Source organism: Ranitomeya variabilis, chromosome 6 (assembly GCF_051348905.1).
Source record: "Ranitomeya variabilis isolate aRanVar5 chromosome 6, aRanVar5.hap1, whole genome shotgun sequence".
Classification (NCBI taxonomy): domain Eukaryota; kingdom Metazoa; phylum Chordata; class Amphibia; order Anura; family Dendrobatidae; genus Ranitomeya; species Ranitomeya variabilis.
Genome location: NC_135237.1, coordinates 548,695,717 through 548,707,972, shown reverse-complemented (window position 1 = coordinate 548,707,972; position 12,256 = coordinate 548,695,717). Strand labels below are relative to the sequence as shown.

The 12,256-nt window shown below is 46.0% G+C and overlaps 1 protein-coding gene across 5 annotated transcripts in view; it reads right to left on the bottom strand.

Annotated features, from left to right (window-relative positions):
- Positions 1 to 12,256, bottom strand: part of EFR3A (EFR3 homolog A) — a 147,738-nt gene that overhangs the window by 46,238 nt on the left and 89,244 nt on the right. For all 5 annotated transcript variants that reach the window (XM_077271245.1, XM_077271244.1, XM_077271246.1 and 2 more), the window contains exon 12: positions 2,066 to 2,177. In XM_077271245.1, the coding sequence (XP_077127360.1) occupies positions 2,066 to 2,177 (112 nt within the window). The remainder of the gene's footprint in view (positions 1 to 2,065; positions 2,178 to 12,256) is intronic.

Below are 12,256 nucleotides of genomic sequence, written 5' to 3'. Positions count from 1 at the left end.
TTTGCAAAGAAGAAGGCTAAGCAGAGACTTAATAGCTGCCTACAAATATCTAAAGGGCTGTCACATTGTAGAGGGATCATCATTATTCTCATTTGCACATGGAAACACAAGAAGCAATGGGATGAAACTGAAAGGGAGAAGATACAGATTACATATTGGAAAAAACATTTTGACAGTGAGAGTGATCAATGAGTGGAACAGGCTGCCACGAGAGGTGGTGAGGTCTCCTGCAATGGAAGTCTTAATCCCTTAATGACCAGGGGTAATTTTGGCTTTGCATTTTCATTTTTTGCTCCCCCTCTTCCCAGAGCCAAAACTTTTTTATTTTTCGGTATAAATGGCCATGTGAGGGCTTGTTTTTTGCGGGACGAGTTGTAATTCTGAACACCACCATTGGTTTTAACATATCGTGTACTGGAAAATGGGAAAAAAAAAAAATACAAAGTGCAGTGAAACTGCAAAAAAAAAAAAAAAAAAAAATGCAATCCCACAGTTGTTTTTTGTTTTACTTTTTTTTTTTTTTTTTAACTATGTTCACAAAATGCTAAAACTGACCTGACATTGTGATTCTCCGGGTCATTACGAGTTCATAGACACCAAACATATAGATTTTTTTTTTTTATGTAAATGGTGAAAAAAAATCCAAACTGCACAAAATATGTAAAATGGCGCAATTTTTTTGGCGATCTGGGTGAAGGGCTTATTTATTTTTACAGTGGCATTTACAGTACTTGGTTAATAGCCGCGGGTGGAACGCGATTCCGGGCACATGTCAGCAGTTCATCGGGAAAGATGTGGGCTCTCTACCGGAGCCCACATCAAAAGGAGGGAGACTGACATCGGCGTACATTTACGTCAGAGAGCATCCCCAGCATTTGACCTGTGATGAACATATACATCACAGGCGGTTAGCGATTTTTGAAGTCAGGTTGTGCAAATAAGTATATGAAATGATCAGCTCTGCTACGCCGGATGACCTCAGCCTGGCCCGGTCTGTCTTGAAGAAAACCTTTACGTCTTGGCAATGAAGGCATGTTACCTAACATGTCAGATGGATTCTGCATTTCCTGATGATGCATGAAAAGGTGAAACGCGACTCGAAATGTTAACAATGGACGAAGACATCTGTCCAGGCAGGAGGGCAATGTTCTCTTCAGGATTTATTTTTTTAGGTTTTAAGCTGAGCTCAATCTCCAAAATTGTACATGACAGTTGGACGGCTCCGGCCTCTCTGCTCGCTCAACGCATTATCAGAACTCAAGGAAATACTGGTTCTCCTTGTGGGATCTATCTGAAGACCAAGCGGGATTAAAAAAAATAATAAAAAAGGAAAATTCTCTACTCCGGGAAGAAGAAAATAGTCTTTAGTGCACCCATAGGTAGCTAGCCTGCAAGTCAATATGTAACTTCAGGTATGGAGTCATCATCGATGATGGCGGAGGGGTGGAGACACATATCGCACCACAAGACATGGAACAAAACTATATTTCTAAGATATGCAATGCTACTGACGGAATGCAAAGGATATTAGGAGAGCATTCCGAAGTCATCCGATTTATTTTTTTTTGATGGACTAAATGGAAGAGTGCGATCGGGTTTACGAATGCAAAGCGGCCCCATAGAATAACATTGGTCTAATGCAAAGCGGCCCCATAGAATAACATTGGTCTGAATGCGATCCGATGTTTTATCAGTTAGCACTTGGACCAAAAACTTGATCACCACGAGCACCAAGGATGGAGCTACATGGTGACTGTGACCGCGACACCTGTCGTGAGACCAACGTTCACTCGGCACTTCTGATAAATGGCAGCAAGTAACAGGGTTCTAACCAATGCGGTTGGATCTTTTCAGAGTGGTTGTACCAGTACCCTTGTGGTTTCGAAGTGCTTGTACCATTACCCTTGTGGTCTCAATGTGACCCCATTCACTTCTATTACTCGGAGATGTAGCAGCGGCACCGAGCCGACTTTAGTCGTGCGGTAGGTTGTCGTGAACCCCCAAGCGTTACACACACAGAGCTGAACTCGGATTCATGCTGCCCTACATCTACTTGATCACTCACCCCAACTGACTTGTATCGAGCGTGTGTGAAGATCCAAAAACAGGTACTTTGCCCATGATAAACATCATAATCTCAGACCGCTGGTAGTCTGGTAAATTACTTCCAAAGAAACCTGAAAACGAAATAATAAAATAAATTAGATCAAGTAGAAATATCCAGAAAAAAAAATTAACACCGGATTAGACAGTAAACACCTAAAAGTAGTAAAGGAAACAAAACACAGGGTTCAGCTGAAACAAACCTTTGGGAGGAGCACTGTGAAGGGGCAATGTCTGCCAAGAGATGCTGATTGGCTTGTCATCCAAAGTCCACTTTACTAAGCACCTCCCACGTATCCTTTCCAGCTGAATCCAAGGAAAAGCATATAGTCTTATCACTAAACCTCAGTTTAGTGAATTGAAATTGAACTGGATAGTCTATTGCTCAACGATTATCAGTGTTCCTATATAGAGTAAAATCAATATACTCTGGAGACTAATGAGTTGGCACCATGGAGTCACTTATAAACAACTGTGAAAATAAGACATGTGCAACAACTAAGGGTTCATCCATATAGGATTATTGATAGGACAGATGGTGGGTGATGGCACATGGAGCTCCTAAGGGGTCGAGTAACAGAACCGCAGGCACTTTGTGTCTAAAAACAAATGTGGAGGGTAAATTTCTGATCTAAAACATTATGAGATGAAACATTACCAATACCATGAGTATCTTTTACAGTCTGTGAGCATAACAATGGACGAGCAATAGCTATCATGTGGTCCCATAGGAGGCTAGAGGGGAAGAAATGAACTTCCCTCCCCCCCGGGTAAGCTGCAGCTGCTTATACCTCCAGGATTTCTTAAAATCTCATGCACAAGTCAGGTATTGAAGAAAGCAGACGATTTGCTGCAAGCTAATAAGCAGCAGAAAAGGAGTCGTCTCCACTTGGTTGAAACCTTAAAAAGGGAGATGATATAAATTTTTATTGCATGCATTGTTGTGTCACTATACATGTATCACTGAACGCTGTGCACTTTTATTGTGCCATGTCGGGGATGACATTTTGACATTAGATGTCACTGTTGGATCTGCTCACGACAGGCAGGCGGTGATTGCTTAGTATCTCTAATAATAAAACCTGTAGACTATTTCCAAACCTCCAGTAAATGTTATAACTGAAGGCTTCACTTGCTCTGTTATTACATTATAATTTTTTGGTTTTAATTTTTCTAAAGCGCACTTATTTATACCGGCTCTGACAGCAGGCTTAATTGGCAAATTGACCTCGAAAATCAGAAATCTCTCACAAAAGCAAGTTCTAGAAAAACATCACATGCTGAACTTTAAAGAAAAATAACAATTAAAATCAAAGACTTGTATAAACTACAAAGTATAAAGAAGTGGAAACTGGAAAGACTGCAAAATAGTAAATTATCTAAAATGTATTTAGAGGCAGTAATATAATACCCTACCCTGGTATGCATGGCCTCCTCACCTTTATCTTGGTATGCATGGCGTCCTCTTCCCTATCCTGGTATACATGCCCCCCTCATCCCTATCCTGGCATGAACGGATCCCTCTTCCCTATCCTGGTATACATGGCCTCCTCATCCCTATCCTGGTATACATGGCCTCCTCATCCCTATCCTGGTATACATGGCCCCCTCATCCCTATCCTGGTATACATGGCCCCCTCATCCCTATCCTGGTATACATGGCCTCCTCATCCCTATCCTGGTATACATGGCCCCCTCATCCCTATCCTGGCATGAACGGATCCCTCATCAACATCCTGGTATACATGGCCCCCTCATCCCTATCCTGGTATACATGGCCCCCTCATCCCTATCCTGGTATACATGGCCCCCTCATCCCTATCCTGGTATACATGGCCTCCTCATCCCTATCCTGGTATACATGGCCCCCTCATCCCTATCCTGGTATACATGGCCTCCTCATCCCTATCCTGGTATACATGGCCCCCTCATCCCTACCCTGGTATACATTGCCCCCTCATCCCTATCCTGGTATACATGGCCTCCTCATCCCTATCCTGGTATACATGGCCCCCTCATCCCTATCCTGGCATGAACGGATCCCTCATCCACATCCTGGTATACATGGCCCCCTCATCCCTATCCTGGTATACATGGCCCCCTCATCCCTATCCTGGTATACATGGCCCCCTCATCCCTATCTAGGTATGCACGGATCCCTCATCCCTAACCTGGCATGCATGGCCTCCTCATCCCTATCCTAACATGCATGCCCCCCTCATCCCTATCCTGGTATACATGGCCCCCTCATCCCTATCTACGCATGTATGCACGGATCCCTCATCCCTATCCTGGCGTGCATGCCCCCCTCAACCCTATCCTGGTATACATGGCCCCCTCATCCCTATCCTGGTATGCACGGATCCCTCATCCCTATCCTGGCATGCATGCCCCCCTCATCCCTATCCTGGTATACATGGCCTCCTCATCCCTATTCTGGTATAGATAGCGCCCTCATCCCTATCCTGGTATACATGGCCCTTTCATCCCTATCCTGGTATAGATGGCCCCCTCATCCCTATCCTGGTATACATGGCCCTTTCATCCCTATCCTGGTATAGATGGCCCCCTCATCCCTATCCTGGTATACATGGGGCCCTCATCTGTACGCTGGTATACATGGCCCCCTCCTCCCTATCCTGGTATGCTCGGATCCCTCATCCCTATCCTGGCATGCATGCCCCCCTCATCCCTATCCTGGTATACATGGCGCCCTCATCCCTATCCTGGTATACATGGCCCTTTCATCCCTACCCTGGTATACATGGCCCCCTCATCCCTATCCTGGTATGCACGCCCCCCTCAACCCTATCCTGGTATGCACGGATCCCTCATCCCTATCCTGGCATGCATGCCCCCCTCATCCCTACCCTGGTATACATGGCGCCCTCATCCCTATCCTGGTATACATGGCCCCCTCATCCCTATCCTGGTATGCATGCCCCCCTCATCCCTACCCTGGTATACATGGCGCCCTCATCCCTATCCTGGTATACATGGCCCCCTCATCCCTATCCTGGTATACATGGCCTCCTCATCCCTATCCTGGTATACATGGCCTCCTCATCCCTATCCTGGTATAGATAGCGCCCTCATCCCTATCCTGGTATACATGGCCCTTTCATCCCTATCCTGGTATAGATGGCCCCCTCATCCCTATCCTGGCATGCATGCCCCCCTCATCCCTATCCTGGTATACATGGGGCCCTTATCTGTACCCTGGTACACATGGCCCCCTCATCCCTATCCTGGTATGCTCGGATCCCTCATCCCTATCCTGGCATGCATGCCCCCCTCATCCCTATCCTGGTATACATGGCGCCCTCATCCCTATCCTAGTATACATGGCCCTTTCATCCCTACCCTGGTATACATGGCCCCCTCATCCCTATCCTGGTATGCACGCCCCCCTCATCCCTATCCTGGTATGCACGGATCCCTCATCCCTATCCTGGCATGCATGCCCCCCTCATCCCTACCCTGGTATACATGGCGCCCTCATCCCTATCCTGGTATACATGGCCCCCTCATCCCTATCCTGGTATGCATGCCCCCCTCATCCCTACCCTGGTATACATGGCGCCCTCATCCCTATCCTGGTATACATGGCCCCCTCATCCCTATCCTGGTATGCATGCCCCCCTCATCCCTATCCTGGTATACATGGCCTCCTCATCCCTATCCTGGTATAGATAGCGCCCTCATCCCTATCCTGGTATACATGGCCCTTTCATCCCTATCCTGGTATAGATGGCCCCCTCATCCCTATCCTGGCATGCATGCCCCCCTCATCCCTATCCTGGTATACATGGGGCCCTTATCTGTACCCTGGTATACATGGCCCCCTCATCCCTATCCTGGTATGCTCGGATCCCTCATCCCTATCCTGGCATGCATGCCCCCCTCATCCCTATCCTGGTATACATGGCGCCCTCATCCCTATCCTGGTATGCACGCCCCCTCATCCCTATCCTGGTATACATGGCCCCCTCATCCCTATCCTGGTATGCACGCCCCCCTCATCCCTATCCTGGTATACATGGCCCCCTCATCCCTATCCTGGTATGCACGCCCCCTCATCCCTATCCTGGTATACATGGCCCTTTCATCCCTACCCTGGTATACATGGCCCCCTCATCCCTATCCTGGTATGCACGCCCCCCTCATCCCTATCCTGGTGTACATGGCCCCCTCATCCCTATCCTGGTATACATGGCCCCCTCATCCCTATCCTGGTATACATTGCCTCCTCATCCCTATCCTGGTATAGATGGCCCCCTCATCCCTATCCTGGTATAGATGGCCCCCTCATCCCTATCCTGGCATGCATGCCCCCCTCATCCCTATCCTGGCATGCATGCCCCCCTCATCCCTATCCTGGTATACATGGGGCCCTTATCTGTACCCTGGTATACATGGCCCCCTCATCCCTATCCTGGTATGCTCGGATCCCTCATCCCTATCCTGGCATGCATGCCCCCCTCATCCCTATCCTGGTATACATGGCCCCCTCATCCCTATCCTGGTATGCACGCCCCCCTCATCCCTATCCTGGTATACATGGCCCCCTCATCCCTATCCTGGTATGCACGCCCCCTCATCCCTATCCTGGTATACATGGCCCTTTCATCCCTACCCTGGTATACATGGCCCCCTCATCCCTATCCTGGTATGCACGCCCCCCTCATCCCTATCCTGGTGTACATGGCCCCCTCATCCCTATCCTGGTATACATGGCCCCCTCATCCCTATCCTGGTATAGATGGCCCCCTCATCCCTATCCTGGTATAGATGGCCCCCTCATCCCTATCCTGGTATAGATGGCCCCCTCATCCCTATCCTGGCATGCATGCCCCCCTCATCCCTATCCTGGTATACATGGCGCCCTCATCTGTACCCTGGTATACATGGCCCCCTCATCCCTATCTAGGTATGCACGGATCCCTCATCCCTATCCTGGCATGTATGCCCCCTTCATCCCTATCCTGGTATACATGGCCCCCTCATCCGTATCCTGCTATGCATGGCCCCCTTATCCCTATCCTGCTATGCATGGCCCCCTTATCCCTACCCTGGTATACATGGCCCCTTCATCCCTATCCTGGTAGGCATTGCCCACCCATATCCTTATCCTGGTATGCACGGATCCCTCATCCCTATCCTGGTATGCACAGATCCCTTCATCCCTATCTTGGTATGCATAGCTCCCTCATTCCTATCATTGTAGGCATGGACCCTCTCTTCCCTATCCTGGTAGGCATGGACCCTCTCTTCCCTATCCTGGTAGGCATGGACCCCCTCATCCCTAGCCTGGTAAGCATGGTTCCCCTCATCCCTATCCTAACATGCATGGCCCCCTCATCCCTATCCTGGTATACATGGCCCTTTCATCCCTATCCTGGTATGCAGAGCTCCCTCATCCCTATCCTGGTATGCATAGCCCCCTCATCCCTATCCTGGTGTGCATGCCCCCCTCATCCTTATCCTGGTATGAACAGATCCCTCATCCCAATCCTTGTAGGCATGGACCCTCTCATCCCTATCCTCATAGGCATGGACCCCCTCGTCCCTATTCTGGTAGTCATGGTTCCCCTCATCCCTATCCTGGTATGCATAGCTCCCTCATTCCTATCATTGTAGGCATGGACCCTCTCTTCCCTATCCTGGTAGGCATGGACCCCCTCATCCCTAGCCTGGTAAGCATTGGTCTCCCCATGCCTGTCCTGGTAAGCATGGTTCCCCTCATCCATATCCTGGTATGCAGGGCCCCCATGCCTGTCCTGTTATGCATGAACCCCATCAGCAAAACAGTAGAAAAAGAAAAAAAACAAAAAAACAATAAACCTTTATACTTACCTTTCTGCGCTCTTTTCGCAGAGTCCTGTTTGGATGCCAGCAGCTGATTTATACATGTAAGCAGAGCATGGCAGGGACGTCATGCAAAGCTTACAAGCCAAGGACAGCAGCCAGAATACTCACCGCTCTCTACGACTGGACTGTGTGCATGGAGAGCAGTGAATATTCATTGCTCTTTATTAGTGAGTTTTAGCCTCAGCCGTCGGCCTTCTGCAGCTGCCAAGCATTCACGCGTGCCCACTACTAAAGGGAATGAATATTCACTGCATTCCACGCCTATGGGAGTGGAGAGCAATGAATATTGATTGCCTTAAGAAGTGGCACACGCAAACGTCTGGCAGAAAGCTGACTGTTGCAGTTAACAGCGTGTCTGCTATTAAAGAGAAATGAATATTCACTACCCTCCACGCCCAGCGGGAACAGGAGTTAATCGCAGCCGCAGGCCCCTGCCTCCCCCATCTCAGCCACCGCAAGTATATCATGACAATAAGACGCAACCCCCCATTTTCCTCCACATTTTTGGAGAAAAAAAAGGCAGTCTTACAGTCTGAAAAAGAAGATCTATTCTTGTACATAGTGGCAGTATTATGGTAGTTAAATTCTTGTACATAGTGGCAGTATTATAGTAGTTATATTCTTGCACATAGGAGTAGTATTATAGTAGTTATATTCTTGTACATAGGGGCAGTATTATAGTAGTTATATTCTTGTACATAGGGGCAGTATTATAGTAGTTATGTTCTTGTATATAGGAGCAGTATTATGGTAGTTATATTCTTGTACATAGTGGCAGTATTATAGTAGTTATATTCTTGTACATAGGGGGCAGTATTATAGTAGTTATATTCTTGTACATAGGAGCAGTATTATAGTAGTTATATTGTTGTACATAAAGGCAGTATTATAGTAGCTATTTTAACCCCTTCACCCCCAAGGGTGGTTTGCACGTTAATGACCGGGCCAATTTTTACAATTCTGTGTGACACCATTCTAAAAACTGCACCCCTCAAGGTGCTCAAAACCACACTCAAGAAGTTTATTAACCCTTCAGGTGTTTCACAGGAATTTTTGGAATGTTTAAATAAAAATGAACATTTAATTTTTTTTCACACAAAATTTATTTCAGCTCCAATTTGTTTTATTTTACCAAGGGTAACAGGAGAAAATAGACTGCAAAAGTTGTTGTAGAATTTGTCCTGAGTACGCTGATACCCCATATGTGGGTGTAAACCATTGTTTGGGCGCATGGCAGAGCTTGGAAGGGAAGGAGCGCCATTTGACTTTTCAATGCAAAATTGACTGGAATTGAGATGGGACGCCATGTTGCGTTTGGAGAGCCCCTGATGTGCCTAAACATTGAAACCCCCTACAAGTGACACCATTTTGGAAAGTAGACCCCCTAAGGAACTTATCTAGATGTGTGGTGAGCACTTTGACCCACCAAGTGCTTCACAGAAGTTTATAATGCAGAGCCGTAAAAATAAAAAATCATATTTTTTCACAAAAATGATCTTTTCGCCCCCAATTTTTTATTTTCCCAAGGGTAAGAGAAGAAATTGGTCCCCAAAAAACGTTGTGCAATTTGTCCTGAGTACGCAGATACCCCATATGTTGGGGTAAACCACTGTTTGGGCGCATGGCAGAGCTTGGAAGGGAAGGAGCGCCATTTGACTTTTCAATGCAAAATTGACTGGAATTGAGATGGGACGCCATGTTGCGTTTGGAGAGCCCCTGATGTGCCTAAACATTGAAACCCCCCACAAATGACACCATTTTGGAAATTAGACCCCCTAAGGAACTTATCTAGATGTGTTTTGAGAGCTTTGCACCCCCAAGTGTTTCACTACAGATTATAACGCAGAGCCGTGAAAATAAAAATTCTTTTTTTTTTTCACAAAAATGATTTTTTAGCCCCCAGCTTTTGTATTTTTACAAGAGTAACAGAATAAACTGGACCCCAAAAGTTGTTGTCCAATTTGTCCTGAGTACGCTGATACCCCATATATGGAGGGTAACCACTGTTTGGGCGCATGACAGAGCTCGGAAGGGAAGGAGCGCCATTTGGAATGCAGACTTAAATGGATTGGTCTGCAGGCGTCACGTTGCATTTGCAGAGCCCCTGATGTACCCAAACAGTACAAACCCCCCACAAGTGACCCCATATTGGAAACTAGACCTCCCAAGGAACTTATCTAGATGTGTTGTGAGAACTTTGAACCCCCAAGTGTTTCACTACAGTTTGTAACGCAAAGCCGTGAAAATAAAAATTCTTTTTTTTTTTCACAAAAATGATTTTTTAGCCCCCAGCTTTGTATTTTTACAAGGGTAACAGAATAAATTGGACCCTACAAGTTGTTGTCCAATTTGTCCTGAGTACGCTGATACCCCCTATGTGGGGGGTAACCACTGTTTGGGCACATGACAGAGCTCGGAAGGGAAGGAGCGCCATTTGGAATGCAGACTTAAATGGATTGGTCTGCAGGCGTCACGTTGCATTTGCAGAGCCCCTGATGTACCCAAACAGTACAAACCCCCCACAAGTGACCCCATATTGGAAACTAGACCTCCCAAGGAACTTATCTAGATGTGTTGTGAGAACTTTGAACCCCCAAGTGTTTCACTACAGTTTACAACGCAGAGCCGTGAAAATAAAACATATTTTTTTCCCACAAAAATGATTTTTAGCCCCCCAAATTTTTATTTTCCCAAGGATAACAAGAGAACTTGGACCCCAGAAGTTGTTGTTCAATTTGTCCCGAGTACGCTGATAACACATATGTTGGGGTAAACCCCTTTTTGGACGCACGGGAGAGCTCGGAAGGGAAGGAGCACTGTTTTACTTTTTCAACGCAGAATTGGCTGGAATTGAGATCGGATGCCATGTCGCGTTTGGAGAGCCCCTGATGTGCCTGGACAGTGGAAACTTCCCAATTCTACCTGAAACCCTAACCCAAACACACCCCTAACCCTAATCCCAACGGTAACCCTAACCCTACCCCTAACCTCACCTCTAACCGTTTAATGAACATTTTCTGACAGTCATAAGTGCCACGTATTTAAGTGCCACGTATTTAAGTGCCACATATTTAAGTGCCACGTATTTAAGTGCCACGTGTTTCAGTGCCACGTGTTTCAGTGCCACGTGTTTCAGTGCCACGATATTTCAGTGCCACGTATTTCAGTGCCACGTACTATAAATACTATAACTATGTGGTTATACGTGGCACTTAAGTACGTGGCACTTAAATACGTGGCACGTAAATACGTGGCACGTAAATACGTGGCACTTAAGTACGTGGCACTTAAGTACGTGGCACTTAAGTACGTGGCACTTAAGTACGTGGCACTTAAGTACGTGGCACTTAAGTACGTGGCACTTAAGTACGTGGCACTTATATACGTGGCACTTATATACGTGGCACTTATATACGTGGCACTTATATACGTGGCCACTGAAATATCGTGGCACTTATATACGTATATAAACGTATATTTTAGTGCCACGTATTTCAGGTTAGGGGTAGGGTTAGGGGTAGGGTTTTTTTTTTTTGTTTGTTTTCTTGTGTTTTTCTATAAAAACGCATGCGTCTAAAAACGCATGCGTTTTACCACGTTTACATGCGTTTTTTCACACATGCGTTTTTTTAAAAAATGCATGCAGATAAAAACGCAAGTGTGAAACCAGCCTAAAAGACGCTTTTTATAGCAAAAAAGTTTTTGCGTCTCCACATTTTGAGACCTATAATTTTTCCACATTTTGGTCCACAGAGTCATGTGAGGTCTTGTTTTTTGTGGGACGAGTTGACGTTTTTATTGGTAACATTTTCGGACACGTGACCATTTTTGATCACTTTTTATTCCGATTTTTGTGAGGCAGAATGACCAAAAACCAGCTATTCATGAATTTCTTTTGGGAGAGGCGTTTATACCGTTCCGCGTTTGGTAAAATTGATAAAGCAGTTTTATTCGTCGGGTCAGTACGATTACAGCGATATCTCATTTATATAATTTTTTTATGTTTTGGCGCTTTTATACGATAAAAACTATTTTATAGAAAAAATAATTATTTTGGTATCGCTTTATTCTCAGGACTATAACTTTTTTATTTTTTTGCTGATGATGCTGTATGGCGGCTCGTTTTTTGCGGGACAAGATGACGTTTTCAGCGGTACCATGGTTATTTATATCCGTCTTTTTGATCGCGTGTTATTCCACTTTTTGTTCGGCGGTATGGTAATAAAGCGTTGTTTTTTGCCTCGTTTTTTTTTTTTTTTCTTACGGTGTTTACTGAAGGGGT